This window comes from Colius striatus, chromosome 1, assembly GCF_028858725.1.
Source record: "Colius striatus isolate bColStr4 chromosome 1, bColStr4.1.hap1, whole genome shotgun sequence".
In the NCBI taxonomy this organism is placed as follows: Eukaryota; Metazoa; Chordata; class Aves; order Coliiformes; family Coliidae; genus Colius; species Colius striatus.
In genome coordinates this window covers 200,433,929-200,455,411 of record NC_084759.1, presented here as the reverse complement: position 1 = coordinate 200,455,411, position 21,483 = coordinate 200,433,929, and the positions used below count along the sequence as shown (strand labels likewise).

Sequence of the window (21,483 nt, the reverse complement as noted above, 5' to 3'; positions counted from 1 at the left end):
CAAGTAGAAAAAGTAGCTAAGGAGCAGGAGGGGGAACACCAACTGACTGGTGAAGGATGGAAATCTTAGTAATGAATCATATGGCACCCCTGCCAAAGGTATAAACCACAACCAGTATCTGTCCTCCCCTTGCTACAAAGCTTCCAAATTGTTGTTTTGTTTCTGAGTAACTTTTCTCCTCTGTGCTTTTTATTGGAAGCAATGGCACCAGTTCAGGCTGAAATCAGAATCTTATGGGTTTGGATTTTGCAGGCAGATTAATGATAGTGTTTGAGCTCTAGCAAAGCCCTGGCATCTCAGGATTCAGGCTTCACTATCTTCCAGACAGCAGCACAACATCGCTTTGCTGAGGCTTGGGTGTAACTCCTGTCACCTTTTCTGGAAATTAAATGTACTCTTCTTCCCAGAGAGGCCATGCTGCTTTATCACTGTCTGTCCTTGCTTTCAGTAACATTTCTCCATAGTCCAAGGGGAGGTATGTGCAAAGGTGTGAGACCTTAGCTCTGTAAAATTGGCTTTTGTTGGTACGGTCAAAAAGTCCAAGCACGTGGATTTGTTTGTCAGATGAACCCAGTACAGATGACCCTCTTCCATACTGGGATTTATCATGACAGTAGATTTGTCATGGAAGTGGAATTACACATCCAATCTATCCCTGCCTGAACTTTTGTTTAGGAGGTTCAGATCTGGGAATAAGATTCACAGAGGCATGTCTATGCAGGGATGGAAAGATAAGGGCCGAATGCCAAGAGGGATCTGGGCATTCAAAGTTACACTTAGCTCAAATATGAATGTTGACATCCAAAGTTGTCATAATGAAGACTTTCACTCAACTGCTGCCATCCCTGAGGGTGGGAAGAGCTTCCTAAGTTGCCTGTTGTTATTTGCTCCAGTCTCTGAGCAGTAATGAGCAAGTCGGTACTAACCTAGTTAACCAAATGATGAAGTCCTCGTCTGCCGAGCCCTGGAGGATCTTGGTTTGGCAGTTGGACTCCAGCACACTTAACACACACCAACATGGTTATGTCCAATAGCAAATGGAGCTGTGGCTTCTGCTCATTTCAGACACCTGTCAGAGGAAATGGTGCCAGGCTGTGACCTCCACCTTTTCCATAGCAGCTTTGAGGGTGGGTACCCTTCCAGCATCTGGTGATGCAGCTTTGATTCCCTCCTGGAAGAAGTGCCAGGGCAATGCCTGGAGCAGCAGTGATGTTTTGTTTCAGTATCTGGGTTTTTTCTTTCTGTTTTTTTTATTATGCTCTGTATTTCCACCAATATATTTCTCTTTAGAAATGTATGAAATCATAGGAGAGAATCACAGAATCTTAAGGGTTGGAAGGGATCTCAAAAGATCATCCAGTCCAACTCCCCTGCCAGAGCAGGAGCACCTAGAATAGGTCACACAGGAACTCTTCCATGTGGGTTTTGAATGTCTCCAGAGAAAGAGAATGCACAACCCATCTGGGCAGCCTGTTCCAGTGCTCCCTCACCCTCACAGTGAAGAAGTTCTTGCTTATGTTGCTTTGGAACCTCTTATGTTTTATAGCTTGTACTGGTGAAGCTTTCTAAGAAATAAAACATTGATTCCATGGAAATGCAACATGAACTTACTTAATACTTTGCTTTTCTTTTTCCATCCTGGGGGGGGGGGGTTTGTGAAGCTTTGTTCCATTTCTAAACTTTAAAAAAATTATATATAAGAAACCAGAGAGCAGATGCATCATCTGTGCTCACATTTGCAAAGGGATGGCAAAATCTTGTCTGCAGCTCCATATACTTCAGTTATACTTTCACACATCTCAGGATGCTTAATTTCTCTGCATTTATGCTCAGGGCCAGCCAATTCAGCTCAGCATCAGAGGAAGTCAAGAGCCCAAGAGAGGAATTTTAATTAGGCAGCAATCAAACCACCAGATGGCTCTCTGATGTCTGAAATCTCCACTTGGGTGAAATAAATTGATTTTTCTTGAAAACAGTGTTAGAGTAAACTTTAAACAATGCCCCAAAGCTGAAGCATAAAGTAGTTTTGCATAGTTTTTGAGAACAATTTGTAGGCTCTTGAGGCGCTCACTGGAATGTTTTATTTGTTTAATAAAATGCATTAATGTCTGAATCCCTGGTTTCTGTTGCACTGTGCTCCCTGATCTGTTCTCAGTATGGCTTTTGTTTCAAAGTATTTTTAATGTTTGGCTTATTTGTACAAAATTAGGGAAGGTAAAGGATAAATGAATTCATTCTTCCCAGATCTTAGTTTCAGTGTTGTGTCTCTTACAAAAGCAGTGGCAGTTTGTGATCTGAACACCTCCAGTGCTGGTGGAGGTGGGATGAGCGTTTCCCAGGTGGGATGATGAGAGCAGGGGGACAAGGAGACATCTCATAATCAGTGAGCTATGAGCAGAGGTGAAGCATGGTACAGAAGCAGGGTTGTGAGATAAACTGAGCAGCGTTAGTGCCCTGAAGCAGGAGAGGCCAGAAGGAGGAAACTGAAAGCAGGATGGCAGAGAGGAGACCTGGGAAGTCTGTAACAGCCAACTCTCTGTATCAGGGTCTGCTGAAATCACTTGTGTGTTTTTTCTAGATCATTGCAATCATCTTTCCCTGCAATTGGGGTCCTTTGCAGAGTATCTATGGGATCACGTCTTTATCTAATGTATCATCTGTTGCTTGAAGACCTTAAGGTTAAATTCTAAGCCTGTTAGTAGTCAGGTGACTGCAGTGATTCTGACCACAACATCTCACTGCTCTTTTCAGTATGAATATTGAAGTTTGCCATCTTGCCTTGCTTGGTGGCTCACATGCTGGTGTGGACCAGGTGCCAGCAAAACCGCATTCTCCTGACCCAGGAGAATGCTGCCCTGCAGGGTTTGCATCTGCTACTGCAGGAGAGAATATCCTAAACCACAGCTGACTGTTAGGCAGTGGGTTCAGCTGCCATATCTACTTTGTCAGCTCACTCTGAGTTTCTAAATTATCTACATTTCTGTGCCTATAAATAACAGCAGCAACAAAAATCGTGACTATTGTTGTGCTGTCTGTCTCTGGAGCAAGCCCAATCTTGTGATCTAACTGCTCCACCAAGAAGCTGCTGCTCTTTTTTCACTATTTCTATGTGTTGCACTTCAACCTGATCTCCTGCCTGTGCTGCTGGGGCATCCTGGTGTCAAGGTGACCAAGAAGGATACTGCAGAAAGCCATGGGTCCTTAGACAACCCAGTGACAGCTGCAATGCCCTTGCCCCTTCCACATCACTGGGACGTCATTAGGTTTGGGGTAGTGGCTACTATATGGGACGTATACACCATGGTTATATGATGGCCACATCAATCTGAGATGCTGAGTCTATTCTTGCAAGGTGAGATGTTTTGGGATGTGTTTATTATTCAACAGCAATTCTGTCAGTCTGTTATATTGTTAATACCTCCTTGTATCTGGAGTCGCTGCTGTGTGTGGGATGTGTTACTTAATTAACATGTTCTTTCTGCTGGGTGACCGTGTCCTTAAGTAAGCTGAACCATGGAAAAAAAAGTGTAGTAATGTAGCTTGCTTTTGCATCTTCAAACAGGGCTTCAGTCAGCTCCAGAGGCCAAGTTCAGCTGGTTTTGTTCCTGAGCTTTCAGCCTCTAGGGCACTGGGCTGTCAGGCACTGCCCTGCAGGAGGGTTGGGCACTTCCAGCCTCAAGCATTCAAGAGGTGACAATGAACATGGATGCTTAAGGTACAACCTGCAACATAGTAACAACAATTAGGAAAAAACATTATAAAAATATTGGCTCCATTTTCCCATTAAATAGTTTATTTTAACTATTATACAGAGGTGCTTTTAACATATTGGAATAGCATTTCAACAAAAAGCACTTTAACAACAGGGTTTCAGCCCAGTGCTTAACAGCTACAGGAGAGGGAAACATTTGGAATTTCTGTTTTCCTAACCTCCTGAGAACACACCAGCAAGATTCCTCTTAATTGAACCCTTAAACTTTTAATGCAGTCCCTGGACTGATATGCATTTGCCATATGTTTTACTTAGCTGTTAAATGGTTGACTAAGGCCTTTTCTTGGCCTGTTAAACTGAATTGATGACATTTTAATATTGTCCAGGGAATACCACAGCCAAATAGAAAGCAGACATCTGTGGTGCTGAGACAGGTCAATCCTGGCTCTGGGGTGAGGTGCTGGACCAGGGAGCTAAGTTCTTGCAACCAGCACAGCATAAATAACATAGCAAGAGCAGCAGAGTTTTCAGTAGTGGCTTTGGATGTTCGTACCTGGTTATAACTCATTATTTAAGGGCTGTCTAAAAGCACTTTATAAATCATCAGCATGAAATCTGTTTTCCATACTGGTCTGTAACAAATGGCTAAAGTGAATGGGCTTCTTCCACTGCATAAATACACCTGGTTTTCCTGCTCTCTCTCCGCAAGACCAAACTTGGCTTGGTGATTTTTCAGCTAGTTGTGGAAGACATAGGCTAAGATTACCATCTACTAAAAGCACGACAGGATAAATGTGTTTCTTCAAGGGAGGAATCTGACTCACTACAAAGGTTAAGGGAAAAACTGGGATTTGTTTAAATGGACCTTGTTAGTGCTCCATGTCATTGGCAACAATAGGGCAGTCACAAGTGCTGAGTAAGTGTTATGGCATGAAGGAGTCTTGAGTTGTTTTCTGAGAGGTGGAACATTTTCAGAAGGCAGTATGGAAAACACACTGTGGTTTAGGTTACTCTCCAAGAGTTGGAGCTATTCACTTGAATCCCTCTCTTCTCTCTTCCATCTGGAGCAAGAAAGTGGTGTTTATGCATTCTGTGATTCTATGCCACACATCCTGGGAGCTTTGCTGCTCACAGTTGGCTGGATGGTGAGTCTTGACCTGTTGGCAGCAGCAGCACCCAGGTTATCAAACCATGTGGTTGATCATAGATACCTAATTCTCCCTCGAGGGACCTATGCCCCTTTTTAGATTCATCCTTCAGTGACTTTCCCAAGGGTGCAGAGGAAATCAGGGGCAGAGCAAAGCTTAAACACAGCTGCTCTGAGTTGAAGCTCTTGCCTTGGCCATGCTTTTGTGTTTGCAGGGGAGTGCAGGGATCCTGCATGTCTCCCCCCTGCCCACTGACATGAGGGTCCTGGAGAGAATTATGAGGTTAACAGTCATATGGTGAGTATCATATGTAATTGCTGCAGTAGTATTAATTTCTTTACCATATCTGGTGTTAGTGAAACCTTGCTTGGTATGCAGGCAACCAAACATTGCCTGATCAGCAGAGAATTCAGACCATCTAGCTATGAGTATTGACCCTCTCAGCACTTTTCTTCTGTCTCTTCCTTTGGACTGGCAGAATAGCAGTTTACTGACTTGAATGTATTAGCTTGGGAAGATTCAGTACTTCCCTGGCAGTGCCTGGACTGAGGGCACTGAGTTTTAATACTCCCTCTATTTTAATAATCCCTCTATTTTCAATCTCAAAATCACTCTCATGCACGTAACTAGTTGCACAGATCAATTTGCAATAATACTCGTGCATCAGTGTGCAGGCTCCAAGGTGCTGAGAGGCAACTGCTTGGCAAAATCAGGGATCCAGGCACATACAAGGCACAGATTCTTTAAAAGCCAAAATAGCTGCATTCTTCAGCTAAGTGTGTTGGGCAGGCTCTGTGATGCTCAAATCTCATCTGTACTGGACAGTGACTGGAGTAGCTGCTGTAGATAAGTTTCCTATAATTATGGTCTGAGCCAGAACAAAAATCACTTCCAACTGATTGTTCTGCTGTCATAGAATTGTATCACAGAAGCACAGAATCATTAGGGTTGGAAAAGACCTTTAAGATTATCAAGTCCAACCACTAGCCTCACACTGCCAAGCCCATCACTGAACTAAACCATCTTGCTCAGCACTTCATCTATGTGGCTTTTAAATATCTCCAGGATGGTGAGTCCACTACTATAAGAACTGCATCCCCACCTTTCCATGTACTACATCATCTTAGGGTGCTTGCTGGTTGCACTGATTGTGGACTTACCTCCTTGTCAAGCCTTAGATTGACCTCATTTGGGTGAAATCCTCAACTGCTGTCATCGGTGAAATACTACTGGCATGTCTGGGTCTGTTCCACTTGGTATTTGCCCATTGCTTTTGTTGAATGCCAGAGGAGGATTGTAATTGTCATAAAAGTGTGTTTATAACATATGCAACAGATGCTAAGGAGCCAGGATTGGCACTTAGGAGTATCCCTATAAAATGTAAAAGTAGGTTTAAAAACTCATTTCTTTAGATCACAGCTGAATCCATGAAATGATGAGATTGTGTTGTTTCATCAGCAGGAATGCCCAGGACCTTATCAGATCCTATACTGGCCAAATTAAGTAATTAAGCAATTAAATGGTAGTGCCAAGGATTTTCTATGGGATGTACTGAGCTGTTGAGGTGGCAGTGCAGGCCAACTCGGCATCACACCCGTCAGCACAACCCTTGCGTCCCCCAGAAGTGGGATAAGGTCCCAAACCACGTGTGCTGGCTTGTAGCTCACCCATGGCCAGCATACCTGGCAGAAAGCATGCTCTTGGGATCATCTCCTGCTGTGGGCCTCCCTGAGCAGCAAGGCTGAGCTGGGAGGAGCAGTTCGGCTGTAATCTGAAGCTGGTGCAACTTTACAGCCTATATTTTTGCTATTGCTTGAGGCTTGCTCATGAATGGGATTTTATGGGGCAATTTAAGAATGAAATATGAGCTATGGGGGAATTATATCTGTTACAGTTCCCAGGAGGCAGAGGTAAAGGAAGAACTATGCACAGTGCATGGCAAATAGTTGGAGGCAGCAGGTTTTCTTTGAGGCTTTGGGGTAGTCCCATTAGATGCTTTGGAGGCTGGTGGGCTTGAGGGAAATGAGGACCATGTCTTTGCTCTTTGCTCACTCTACTTTGGGGTGATGCTTTACTAGAGCTGTCTTTGGTATGCCACTCCAAAGTGGGAGGAGGATTTTTATGGTGGTGCCATTTGGGATGGACAAGAGTGTCACTGTGTCCTGCACCAGCACCACTGCCATCCCCATACAGATGGTCTGGCTTTGAGAAGATGACCCAGGTGCTTGCTGCAAGATAGAGAGGAGTCTGAACTGTGCTTTATTGGGCTTTTGGTGCTGGGTATAGCTCTCACAGATTACTGCATGTGAGGAAAATCTGCTGCAGCTTTTCTCCATTTTTTCCACGAACTTTGATTGGTTTTTGTACCAATTGTGGCTTTTGCATTTTTCAAACATCAGCCTTTACAGTTGGTCACTAATTCACCTACTAAATGACCTTATGGCAATAGACATGGTGATAGTAGCACCTCAAAAATTGAGCATGAACTGTAAGGGTTTGCTTGTGGTCATTGATTTGCTCTTCTGTCTTGAAAAGAACTTACTGTGGAGCTGCTTGCTTTGATTAACAAAGAATTAGCGGGAGACTTTTATTTTCTGTGTCAAGGCAACTGTGTAAAGTGTTGGAATAGATGGCAGTCTTGGAGCAATAATGTGTAAGTGGATATTTAAAGTCTCTCCTAAGGCCATGGGGTGTTCCCAGTGAAAAACAGAATAGCTGGCAGTCAGCCAGTCAGCCTGATTTAAGGCACAGGAGCAAATAGCTACCTTTAAAAATAACAGCTACAGAAAATCTTCCCCCTTTTACTGGTGTCCTCATGATTAGCATGAACATGTGTCTGTTTTCATCTGTGTGATTAGATTCTTGGAAGTTGTCTCTGTGATGAATTGATGATTTCCATTAGAAACATCTCAATGGCCTGGACTAAATCAGCCACCAGTAAGATAATAATTGAAGAAGAATAAAAATAAGCCCCAGTGCACATTTGTTTTATGTAAGACATTCAGGAAATTTTCTCTTTTGTGTACTATGTTCCTGCCCTATCTTTTAAAAAATAAATTCCCTCCAGGAAGGGTGGAGTTTTTTATTTGAAAAGGCAGTAAATTCAGCTATTGCACAGAATAAACCCAACAAATCTGTGGCCATGGCACCTGGTTTTAGTGATGCGCAGCAAACATGGAGTGAGCAAGCACAAGGCTGTTGTCAGGATCACCTTTTCTGCCCTCTCCATGCCCAGCTGGTTTCATTCCTGGTTTCTCAGTATTTTTAGAGGCTGTCCTTTCTGCTGGCCAGTTTTACCTGGTTGCTTTGTTGTCTGTTGAGGCACCTCATTCCTCCCATCGCTTCTGTGGACAGCATCTCCTTGAGCTCATCCCACAACAGTTGAAGAGCAGAAATCACAAGCCCAACTTTTGAGGTTTATTGAGAATCTCAAGAATTAGGACCAGATGACTTTTTAATGTCTTTTTTTCATTTTTTTTTAAAGAAACTGCCTCTTGTACATCATAAATCTTCCCTCAAGGCCCTGAGAGAATATCTGTGCTGCCCACCACAATATATCAGTGGGTCCTCCCAATCCCTGCTGTGCCTTATCTGTGCAAAGGGCACAGCTTGGAAATGAATTGTTCCTAATGTGAGAAGGCAGCTGGCAATCTGCAAATAAACATGCAGCCTTAGTGGGAAGTGCTGTTCCTGACCTGTCAGCAGTACACATGCAGCATCATGAATCATGTCCACTCACAGGCTTCGTGCATGGAGCCTGAAAAGAATGGGTAATGTGAAAAATTACAGTTCACAGGGGAAGTGAGGGGAAATTCTCAGGTGAGACATAGAAAGGCTCAGCATCAGTAGGGTTGGAGCAGTGCAGTTTAGACTGGTGTGTTTGCCATAAACAGGTTTTAACAGCTTTGCTCTGATTGTGTGTGCGGCTCATCCTCACTCACCATGACCTGTGTCCATTGTCCATTAAGCAAGAGACTAATTAACTTGTGTACAATCCTGAGGTTTCCAAATGCAATACCCATTTCTCTTGGTTCTTTCAATGGCATTACAAGTGCCCTTGCAGCTCCTGTTGAAACTGAATTTGCTGGCTAAAGATGTAGTATTGCTCTAAACAGCCACGCAAGTTTTATTTAGCTGAGACTGCATCTGAGCTGTGAGAATTCAATTTGCTCTCTCTCTACACCACTCAAAATTGGAGAAATTCACTCTCCACTGTGGAAAATGAGGATGTCTTGATTGAACAGCAGTGAAACATTATGAGATACAGTAGAGTGAGCGAATGATTCTCAGAAGAGAGTGGTAATTGGGAACTCTGTAGGCTATTCAGATTATATTTGTCTCAGTATTGATATATAGGTAGTTAGCACTGGTCCAGGAATGGCCAGATCATTATTGATGCAGATGTAAGTGAAGATACCTTATGTGGAAGTTTAAGTTTCCAAATGGAGAAGTGGAAATGAGCATTACAGTATATGCACTCAGCTTCTAGCTAGCTCTGCACAGAGATTGATAGAAGTAGCTGGTGAATATAAGGGGTTTTTGGAGAGAAACATCACACAGAAGCAGGAGAAATAAAGTTACCAAAAGCTAAAAAGAATAAGATTTCTGTAGTATAGCTAGAGTCTGCAGTCAGGGTTGAGAATGATCCAATGACAGGACACGGAAATTACCATTGAAAACAACCACTGCAATGTAATTAGTCAGTGTGTGGAATTTACCACTGGACAAAGCAGGCAAGGGATTAGTGGTACCTTCTAAGTCAAGCCTGGCTACACTGCTAAACGATAGTCTTTTGTCCAGCCAGGAGCTATGGATCTGACAAAAAAATCATCCAGTCTTTGTTTTGTCTGGGGTCAGATTAGATTATCATAATGGATTTAAAACCTATGAATCTGTCATATTTGATTTTAAGTGAATGAATCAAAAGACTCCCCTAATGCAGGTATGCACATTGAGACCAGAGATGAGTGAATAATTCAATCAATTAGTTTGTAGGGCACAAACACAGAAACATGTGAGCACCATTTTATTGGATCATACCAAAGATTCATCTGTCCCAGGATTGCTCCTCAGATCACAAAGGCTTTTGTCTTAAATCCACCACCCACTCAATCCATTAGGTCCCCCATTTCTCATTTGTGGTGTGAAATAATTCTTTGTATTTCCCTTTTCCATGCTCCATCGATTTCATGATTTTGTGGAGTCCTATTGTATCTCCTCTGTCATCACTTTGCTTTGTAAATGTGATCTGTCTTTTCATACAGGAGCTCTCTGGTCCTGTTTACTCTTCTTCTCTGCACACTCCAAAGTTTGATTATACTTTAGGCCAAACCATCTTCAGGACTCTTTTTTCATAAAGGTCATCAAGATGAAATGTGTCTCAAGTGGACATTTCTGTTCCTCACACCTTGAAACGTGCCCTTTTCAGCATCACACCCTAGAAGTGCTTCCTTCCTTGTGTTGAGGAGGTGAGAATGGTAACTCTCTTAACAGGAGCTTATTCTGTAGACTTGCAAGACTGGATGAACTGAGCTTTGTCAAAAATGTTGAAGGTGTTGAGTGTACCATGGGTGTTTATGGACAAATGGTTTTCTTCTTTGAATTCAGTTTTCTCACAAACCTTCTACTTGCATTTTCATAGCCATGGAGCTTTTCAGGGAACTCTCCTTGCTAAATTCAACATTTATTTCCAGATTTTTAGAGATATTGTATATCCTAAAATTGTGTATGTACCATAAAATGGGATTTTCCTTCTACTTACTTAAGTTACTTGCATATTTCTCAAGAAATACTTCATTATAAGCAGCTGGTATTTTATGGTTTTCTTTGTCAATTCTCTGCAAGTCTCTTCACACCTTCTCAAAAGTTGAAGAACACATTAATGGCTTTTAGAAATGTATAGTTATTGTATTGGTTTGATCAAACAAGATACCCATGTCATTTAGAGTTGATTTGGTCTGTGTTGGTTTTAGTATTTTAGGTCTCAATATATTGTTTCAACAAACTGCTTGGCTGGTTGTTTTTTGCAACAGCACATCTTGACTGGTGGAGTGTATTTCTTTTTTTGATTCAAAAAGGCTCCTTCCTTGGAGGTCTTCAAGACCCACCTGGACATGTTCCTGTGTGACCTGATCTAGGTGACCCTGCTTCTGCAGGGGGGTTGGACTGGATGATCTCTAAAGGTCCCTTCCAACCCCTACCATTCTATGATTCTATGAAAATAAATTTTCCTTATTCCAGAGAAAAGCTAAGGGGAAAAAAAAAAAAAAGAGTATAATTTCTGTGAGCTACAGGTGCTGTAAGGAGCTTCAGAGCTCTTTTTGCACTGAGGCAAATATTGCTCAATGTTGTTGTTATTTTTATCATGGGCCACTTCCATGATGACATCTGGCTGCAAAGTTGTGAGAAGGCATGTGGAAATCAGACTTGGAAAAAAGGAATATACACACAAAAGCAAATTTCCATTAAGTGCTATTCACAGAAAAGCAGGGCTGTTTAAGCCCCAGCTGAGAGTGACTTTTCTGTGGTCTTTTTTGACATTTAGGACAATTCTTAATGCTGCATTCATCTTACATTTCATAACTGTTTACTATACATTGCATAACTTACAGTATCCCTTTTCAGTTACATTGGTTCTTGTTATTTTTAGGTCTGTTATTCCTAGTTAATACTGGCAGGACATTGAGGCTGGTTTCCATTGGAAAACAAGTCAAAAGGAAAACAACTCAACCTTATTAGTGCTGAAACATGAGCTACTTTTAAATTGCTGTCAGGTGAGGAATCTCCTCCAGGTTTTTAACTGTCCACTTGTTTTATGGAGAGCTGGAGGAATATGACAGCAGTTAGGAAATACATTGTTCCAGTCCTTAGATACTGGAAAAGGTCTTTTGTGTTTGTCTACAGAGCTCTATTTCTCTGTTTTCTGGAAGCAAAGTGAGAAAGGTTGAAGCAGCAAAGTCACATATATATAAATGCAATGAATAAGGAGTGATTGAGCTGATTACTGACATATCATAGAAGGAAATGAATACATGTTTTAGTTATTTAATACATAATGTGCATGTTTTAATGATTTGTTCACTTTTTTTCCCACAATGAAATCTCTGGTGAATCCATTGTATGTGTAGAGTCACATGTGTTGACATCAAACCACTGAGTGATATGGTGGGCACAGGCCAAAGTCACCATTGCTGAGCTTCAGCTTTGCCTTTTCATTTAATGCAAAGCCATGAGGAAAAACAGCTTGAGTAGCCAAGATATATGTCACAGAATCATAGAGCAGTTTGGGTTGGAAAAGACCTTTCAAGGTCATCTAATCAGCTCCCCCTGGAATGAGCAGGGTCATCTTCAACTAGATCAAGTTGTTCAGAGCCCCGTCCAATCCGACCTTGAGTGTTTCCAGGGATTTGGCATCTACCACCTCTCTGGGCAACCTTGTGCCTGTGTTGCACCACTTTCTCTAGTTCTTTTTTAAAATGGCAAGGAGCACACTGGAGTGTGATCAAGCTGCTAATACCAGATGAGTTCTGTGCAGGTTTCTCTACTACGCATATGTACCTCATAAATATTGATGGCAGCACTGGGGGAGTGTTGCTGTAGCTCACAGATCCTAGGTCTCCTCCACACACTGCTGACAGACAAACATAGATGGAGGCAAGTGTGCTGCTGGCATTTGAAGGACTGTCACAAGCTGTCAGTCAGTAAGGTTTAGTCACAAGAGACTTCAAAACCTAATGTCCTTTGTCATCTGCTTACTCTTAGTGCTGTCACACTTTTTACAGCTGGTGGAACTGGGGGGAACTTTTGAATGCAGTGTTGAATATTTGAATGCAGAATAAAGTTTTGAATAAACAGGGCCTTGGAAAATCATGGACCTCAAAAGAGCTCTGCAGCAGGGATTCTGTGAAGGAAAATGTTGTCTCCAAAGATCTTAACTGCCAAACTACATTACATCCCTGAGCTGAGTTCTCCAGAGTCTTGTCTCAGTGGAAACTGAGGTCTATTCTCCAAAGCACAGCCTCACTTATAGGGCACAGAAATGTCATATGAAACATTTAATGCAGTTTGCTCAGTTTGATTCTGAGAGGTGACCACCTCCTTTTTGCCCAAGATTTTCCAAAACAACTTCTCAGGGTGGTGGGCAGCCCTCTGGTGCAGCCACCATCACACTGGTGATGGAGGGATGAAGTGCCATCAGCCCACAGAATAAACACCACAGCGATGTTACATTCAACACACTATCAGAGGAGAAAGTGTTAACACCCATCATCCCTCTGTACCACTTGCACACACCTCTATTATAGAAAAATTAGCCAAAATTAATCCTACATCCTGTCTTTGGTGGCCTTGGAGCACATATTTATGTTTCCATCAGATTTGAGGGTGGGTGATTTAAAGCTATAATAACAAGGAAAGTCCTTGCCAGCTTCAAGCTGTATGTTTTATGATGTACTGCAAATGAGAAAGCCAGTGCACTTTTCTGAGATGTATACTGAATAAGGCAGGTCTCTGTAGGATTCACAGCATTTCTATAGCAATATCTGTCCCTGCCTGATTAACACCTTAGATTATTGGCACAAGGAGAATTTTAATCACATGCTTATATTTGCAAGAGGTCAGACTGAATAATCATAATGTTCCTTTCTGGGTCTAAAATCTATTAATCTGTTTGCTCATTTTCTTCTTATGTTTTATGTCATTTGAACAATGAAATGAAGGCAGCCAATGGCTCTTTCCTCTTGAGCAGCGAGCTGGCCAGGTTTGCTTTGTGATTCTCATGCATTTCACAATGCAGAGGAAGTTTAAAGACAAACAGAAAAGCCCTTCATTAAAAACAAAGTATATTCTTTTAATGGACATATTTGTGTTAATGAGTATTCCTTCATTAGAGAAAAGGAATACTCAAAGTCAGAACTTCCCAGGAATGGTCCCTTCAGTCTTTCTTATCTCACCTCACACTTCCAGCTTCATGCTCCAGCATCTATTTTACAGGCTTTTCCAGATTTCTGTTGTAGGAAATTATGAACATGTAACTTCTGATCAGCAAGTCGTTCATAGCTTTAGGGTAATGCTCATATTTACCTTATTTTTCATATTGGCCTGGGATGCTTCCTGCTCCAGATTTCTAAAATCAGCCCTCTTTTCATTAGGCATCCCTAATCTGCAGGTTTAAACACTATTAGTGAATCCCTAGGGATATCTCTGTCTTTCTGTGCTGGTTCTTCTGACCCAACATGATGGCGCTTTGGTGACTTGTCCAATGGAGGCTGGATCATGATTCAAACTGCAGGAAAGCATCAAGTGAACTTCATGTGCTGCTGGAGGGAAAAGCCTACAAGCTCTGCACAGCTTTGATAGGATTCTTTGTGTGAATCAACTTCTGATGAGTTCAGCAATATGGCTTTTGATAAAAAGCAATTAAACTGTCAAGCAGTAAACAATCCAGAGGAACTCCAGACTGTACTCCAAAAGAGAAAGAAAAGAAAAACATCAATGCCTTGCCAAATGACAAAGAAGTCAAAGTGATATTTCAAAGGGTGTTATTTTTCAAGCTCCTAAAACAAGCAGAAAGGTTCTTAGACTTGATAACAGTGAAGAATGCAGGGGTACATAAATGAGAGTATTTATCTGTACACACAGATGGTACCAGCAAGAGAAAGAAAGGGCAATATGAATACATTAATATCAATACATGACTAACATTTTTAATTCCTGCATTTATTTGTTCTTCTTCTTCATGTATTATTTAACTGAAGGCTAACATATGTAGGGATATCCCCTGCCAAGCAGCCCCACTGCAGCACTGCTCTGGCAGGTACCTGATAGAGTGACCTGCAACACAGGGGTGTAAGTTGCACACTGCTGGCAAAAGCATCAGAAATCCAGAGAGACTGGCTTTTGCTTTGTGTTTATGAGTTTAGGAACCTTGTGTTGCAAGGCAGTTTTTGTTTAGTGCTCATCTTTCATCAAAGACTTTGAAACTTTGCACGTTCTGCCTTCCTGATGGCACTGTAAAGGAATCAGTTGCTTAAGGAGATTGATCATGTCCTCCCTCCTTACCTGAGGCAGGGGCTGCTTTTTGTCAGTTTGGCTCTTTTCTAATGAACTTGATATTGAAATGGGTCAATGTACAGCAAAGGTGAAATATTAATGCTGAAATACTTCATTTCTCCTCAGTTACCTCTGTAAATTAGAAAATGCAAAAATATAACAACTGTGCAGTGACAAGGACTGACACCAACCCTTGAACACTGTTGGAGTGACCTCTCCTTTGCCTCATCTGGAGTCCTGTGTCCAGTTCTGGGCTCCTCAGCTCAAGAGGGACAGAGAACTGCTGGAGAGAGGCCAGCACAGGGCCACCAAGATGATCAGGGGACTGGAGCATCTTTCATATGAGGAAAAGCTGAAGGAACTGGGGCTGTTTAGTCTGGAGGAGACTGAGGGGAGATCTTATTAACATTTATAAATATCTAAAGGGTGGGTGTCAGGAGGTTGGGACATCCCTTTTTTCTATAGTAGCTAGCAACAGGACAAGGGGTAATGGGCTGAAGCTGGAACACAAAAAGTTCCACTTAAACATGAGAAAAAACTATTTGACTGTTCAGGTGAGGGAGCCCTGGCACAGGCTGCCCAGAGGGGTTGTGGAGTCTCCTTCCTTGGAGGTCTTCAAGACCCGCCTGGACATGTTCCTATGTGACCTGATCTAGGTGAACCTGCTTCTGCAGAGGAGCTGGACTAGATGATCTCTAAAGATCCCTTCCAACCCCTACCATTCTGTGATTCATTCTCTGTGACTATTTCACTGATTTTTGCCCAGCTTTGAGTTCCTGAGCAGGGCTAATGCTACTGTGGATCAAGTGTGACATTTGAGCTGTTCTCAGGGTTAAACACTGTTCAAGTAGCTGTACTTGGCTACTCCTGCTTTGACTTTTTTTTCCTAGGAACCTAGATTGAAATCAGCAAGGGAAAAAGGTTCCTTTTGCTGTTGTTTGGGACAGTGTGTCCCCCTCCACGAGGCTGTGCCAGCAGCAAGACAGGAGCAGTCCTCTTCCACTAATGAGAAATCTCTCCTTACCCTCTCTTTCTGGTCAGAAAATTTTTGTCTTAAATTTCTTTAAGACAAAGACCGAATTCTGTTCTTGCTGTCTGCAGTTTCAACCCTGCCTCCTGTGCACTGCTCAAAGTTGCCATAGAGAGGGCAAAGCTGGTGCTGCCATTAAAAAAAAATGAAAAGAAAAAATCCCATAACAACAAAGTTTGGAACAAACAAACTTCAGCAGTGCTTTGTGAGTGCCCAGGTCTGTTCAGAACAGGATGCCAAGTCCTGCCTCAGCAGGGTAAGAGGGGATTGGGATCAAGACCAGCTTTAGACAAAGAGGTCACACATCTTCACCATGAGTTTAGAGGTCAGATGCTCTCCCACAGCTGCCTTTGCTGGTTTGCTCCTAGGACAGTGTTGACTTATGTCAGTCCTTGGGTACCATACAGGGAGCAGCATTCCCAATGACATTACGGTTCAGTTAACCCTGTTTTGGAGGAGAAAAGCCATATGGATGTGCACTCCATATTGAAAGTAGCCATGGCCTTGGATGCTGAGTTAAAGAGCATCCCTGAGAGGTGAACCTCAGCCATAACTCTTGCCCAAAGCAGAGAAACTCAGCAGTTGAGAGCAAAACGTGATGCAAATGCCATGTGCCATAACAGAGTCACCACAGGAATAAATAGGAGCACAAGTCCCTCCACTCTCTGTGTGTACCTGGGATGCTGTTGACACTCTGAATAAGCAAGTGGCTGTGAACTTACCAGCTGTTCCCCCTGAGTTCTTGGATTAGATTCTGGTTTTCAATGCATCATTTAAGAGGCTGCAAATATTTTCCATGTGTTGAAATAAAATTATAAACAGATTGAGCCTCGGTGCTGTAGATCCACTCAACTAAATTTGACTAAGAAAAGCTTTTGATTAAAGAATGAAAGTTTAGGGGGATAGGGAGAGAGCTGGTATGGAGGGAAATGTTGTCATTGCAAGAAAAAAGTTTTGTGGAATTACACTCTCTGCAAACACCACAGGAAAGCACATGATGGAAATCAGTATCTACTAAAGCAGTCTGTCTCTTGAATATAACAAAAGTATGGAACTGCAAAACAGCACACACTGCATTTTCATGGGGAAATGTGCTGGATTCAGTCATATTAATTACTGTGTGGGCTTCATTTTCAGTGCAATGAATCCAGGGGAAACAAAAAAGCTGCAGGAGAAATATAAAAAGATGGTCAGCTAATGGGAGCCAGACTCAGTAAAACTGGGTCTGTCTCCAGTGAATGGTGAGGCAGAGATGTGTCTGTTCTCCCTTGGCAAGGCACGCAATGGGTCATGCAAAGGATGTAGGGCTGAGAGGAGCATGGAGCAACACTCTGGAGGTGTATGAAGAGATATATATAGAGAGATACCTATAGATTGATGAGAAATACAACTTGTACTGTGAGGAACTAGGAACAAAAGGTTTTTCATTGCAGTTTTTTGGTGTGATGTTCAAAGTGTCAGCTCAGAGCAGGTTGTTGTGTCTGCTGGTGCAGCCTCTACCTGCCATGCCTCCCTCCCCACTGTGCTGTGAGTCATGGGCTCTTCAATTCAGTACAGTACAGTACCAGGGGCTTTTCCTCACTCCCCTGTCAGCTCCCAACTGCTGCTCCAGCCTCTCTCTGCCAGGCACTGCTGGCATGGCCAGGGCTCTCCTGGGTGGACTTCAGGCCCTGAGTAAACTTCACCTTTACTGCAGAGTTTTACTTTGAAGCTGTTTGGTTTGTTTGCCTAGCATGTAATACAAGGGTTATCTGGCCTATTTTTGTTCTTCCAAAGTTGCTTTTCATTTTCTAAATGGAATGTGTTCATTTTCAGCAGTAGCCTTTTCTCTCATTCAGGCTCCAAACTTCCCTAGAAGTGACTTCATGGCATTATTCAAGCAGATTATTGCTTGGAGTGGCTGAATTACCTAGTGTTCTTGTAATAGCAAACTCCCAGTCCATATGTATTTAATGACTGTAATCATTTATTATTTTCCCTTTATTGGGTTTGTTGTAAAAGAAAGTTTTACTGTGATATTTATGATATGCTAAGTGGTGCAACTTGCTGAAAAAACGTATCTCATACATGTTATTTTTTAATAGGCTTTGCTTGTTAAGATGGCAATCTTTTCTTTACCCTAGTAGAGCATTTTTTTGCTGACAGTTTTATTATTTCAATTACTCAGACATTTCTTTCCTCTTTTGTTTCCCCAGCTACTCCTCCAGGGAGTTTTAATGTGTCCATGCTTTATTTAAGATTAGGTTCAGAATGTGTTATTTCTAGCAGAGCAGAGGAAAAGTGTAATATAGCAGACATTAAATAGTGGGATGTCAAGGTTTTATTTTCTTTCCTCTTTGAGTTGTGGAATCCTTTCCTCATCTGTGTCATTGGGTGATTAATTATGATCATAATCTGCACTCCCTCACCAATATCTGTCTGCTACCAGTGCTGGGCAGGGGCTGTGCACTGCCTAAAGAGTTTGTGGCTGCTGATAAATGAGTGTACATGTATGAGTAAAGGGCAGGGACCTCTGAGAGCATTTTAAATTGCCAGAGATGCAGAGACCTTTTATAGACTAATGCTCTATAGGTACTGGCAGCAACTACTGTATGCATTTCATCCACTAATGGGGAAAGGAGAATGGGACTATTCCTCCAGGGCAATTAGTCAGTGGAGGGAAAAGTGAACCCCAAGAGATCATACCAGTAGGGAACTTTACAGTCTCAGTGGGCCATCACCAGTGGGAGGAGCAGATCAAAGCTGTCTATACAAAGTTCAATGGGACAGCATGGAAACCAGCGTTTGCTCCCTTGTGTCTTGCTGGGGTACAGTTCTAATTTCCCTCTGCAAGTTCTAGTGGGTCTTTGACCATTCTTTGGGTTTTTTTTTTCCATTATACCTTGACCAGTGCTTGGATTATGAGAAAACCAAAACCAAAATGTTTACTGGGAGAGTGGGGGAGCCCCCAGAGCTCCAGATCAATGTGTGCTCAGACTGCCTGTGGCTAGTGCATGGCCTTGACCATCCTTTAGTGAGGTAGAAAAGCACATGACCAAGCATATCCTCACACTTCTTCATCCCCTTGTGTCTTCCAGAGTGTCTGGGGGAGAGCTTTTTGACCGCATCGTTGAAAAAGGGTTCTACACTGAGAAGGATGCCAGCACCCTGATCCGGCAGGTCCTGGATGCTGTCTACTACCTGCACCGAATGGGCATCGTGCACAGGGACCTCAAGGTACAGCCTTGCACGTGCAAGTGCAGCCTCCCCTGGGACTGGCTGTTTCACTAAGGTTTTACCATTAGAGGGATGCTCTGAAGCTGCAGTTTTAATGAGAATTTTGCAATCAGTGCTGTTACAATCAGAGTTCTGCACATATGATGTGAGGGAGAAGTTCTTCAAGATCTGGAATGTTGCAGTAAGGCAGGAAACTCATCTTAGTGGGATGTAAGTTTTTTACTGCTGTGAACTGTCTTGCTGTGCTATATTTTTTTTTACTTGGTAATAATTAGTAACAATAAACAGTGTGGGAAAGTTGAATGAATTTCTATCATGCTATTTGAACCAGTGACTTTAGAGACACTGTTAATAGCAAGGATTCTTCTGAGGAAAGATGTGTGCCAATGTGATTTTTAGGTAATTTTCCTTTAAGTTGTACCATGTTATCACAACAAAACCTCTCTGCTTTTCTGGTAAAAAGAACCTGAAACGTTATTTTAGTATTGTTTCTTTGTCCTATCTTATACTATCATTAGGGTGAGCAGGAAGGCTTGGATTTCATAAAACACAGCTAAACCTCCCCATCTTTAGTATCTTAGACAATAAATTAGCAGAAGACATTAGAAAGAATACAAATCACAGAATCACAGAATCTTAAGGGTTGGAAGGGACCTTGAAAGGTCGTCCAGTCTAACCCCCTACCAGAGCAGGAACATCTAGAGTAGGGCACACAGGAACTTGTCCAGGTGGGTTTGAATGTCTCCAGAGAAGGTGACTCCACAGCCTATCTGGGCAGCCTGTGCCAGTGCTCCCTCACCTCAACAGGGAAGAAATTCTTCCTTGTATTTCTTTGGAACCTCTTATATTCCAGCTTGTATCCATTGCCCTTTGTCCTATCACTGGCCATCACTGGCTCCATCCTCCTGACACCCACCCTTTATGTATTTGTAACCATTAATAAGATCACCCCTCAGTCTCCTCAAAGCTGAAGAGCCCCAGCTCCCTGTCCTCCTTTCATCAGAAGGGAAATGCTCTACTCCCTTCATCATCTTTGTGGCCCTGCACTGGACTCTCTCCAGCAATTCCCTGTCCTTGAACTGAGGGGCCCAGAACTGGACACAATATTCCACATGTGGTCTCATGAGGGCACAGTAGAGAGGGAGGAGAACCTCTCCTGACTTACTGCCCACAGCCCTTCTGATACACCCCAGGATGCCATTGGCCTTCTTGGCCATGAGGGCATATTACTGGCTCATGCTTATTCTGCTGCCCACAAAGACCCCCTGGTTCCTTTCCCCTATCCTACTCTCTAAGAGTTCATTCCACAACCTGTACTGGTACCTGGGGTGATTCTTCCCCAGATGCAAGAGTCCACACTTGCCCTTGTTGAATTTCATTGGATTTTTCCCCCACAACTCTCCAGCCTGTCCAGGTCTCATTGAATGGCAGCACAGCCTCTGGTGTGTCAGCTACTTCCCCCAGTTTAGTATGATCAGCAAACTTGCTGACAGTGCCTCTGTTCCCTCATCAAGATCATTAATGAATATATTGAACAGTACTGATCCCATCACTGACCTCTGAGGGGCTCTACTAGATACAGGCCTCCAACTAGACCCTGCCCCATTGATCACCACTCTCTGCCTTCTTCCCTTCATCTAGTTAACAATCCACCTCACTACCTGATCATCCAGCTCACACCTTATCAGTGTTGCTGTGAGGATGCTGTGGGAGATGGTGTCAAATGCTTTACTGAAATCGAGACAAACCACATCCACTGCACTACCACCATCTATCCATCTGGTTACATCTTCATTAAAGGCTATCAGATTGGTCAAACCTGACTTCCCCTTGGTAAAGCCATGTTGACTGCTCCTAATGACCCTCTTGTCCTTTAAATGCCTGGAGATAGCACTCAGGGTGAGTTGTTCCTTCACCTTTCCAGGGATGGAGGTGAGGCTGACCCGTCTATAGTTACTCAGCTCCTCCTTCTTACCCTTTTTGAAGACTGGAGTGACATTTGCTCTCCTCCAGCCCTTAGGCACCTCTCCAGTTCTTCACCACTTACTGAAGATGATGGAAAGTGGTTTAGCAATGACTTCTGCCAGCACCCACGAGTGCATCCCATTGGGGTCCATGGATCGATGTACATGTCAAAAGAAAACTGGAGGTTCAGTTCCTGAGCTAGTTAGTTCTGCTAGTTTATTGCCAGAAATTAAGAATTCAGTTGAATGTATTCAATGAACACTATTTGTGTTTTGGAAGGATACTCCAAACAAGAATCTTCTTGGATGTCGATGCTCTGGCCTTGAATTGTCTCCAAGTGGAATTTGGCTAAACAGATTATA

The 21,483-nt window shown here is 42.7% G+C and overlaps 1 protein-coding gene across 1 annotated transcript in view; it reads left to right on the top strand.

The window, feature by feature from the left end:
- Positions 1-21,483, top strand: part of CAMK1D (calcium/calmodulin dependent protein kinase ID) — a 239,154-nt gene that overhangs the window by 167,943 nt on the left and 49,728 nt on the right. Inside the window, exon 4 of the mRNA XM_062019992.1 lies at positions 19,018-19,156. Within this exon, the coding sequence (XP_061875976.1) occupies positions 19,018-19,156 (139 nt within the window). The remainder of the gene's footprint in view (positions 1-19,017; positions 19,157-21,483) is intronic.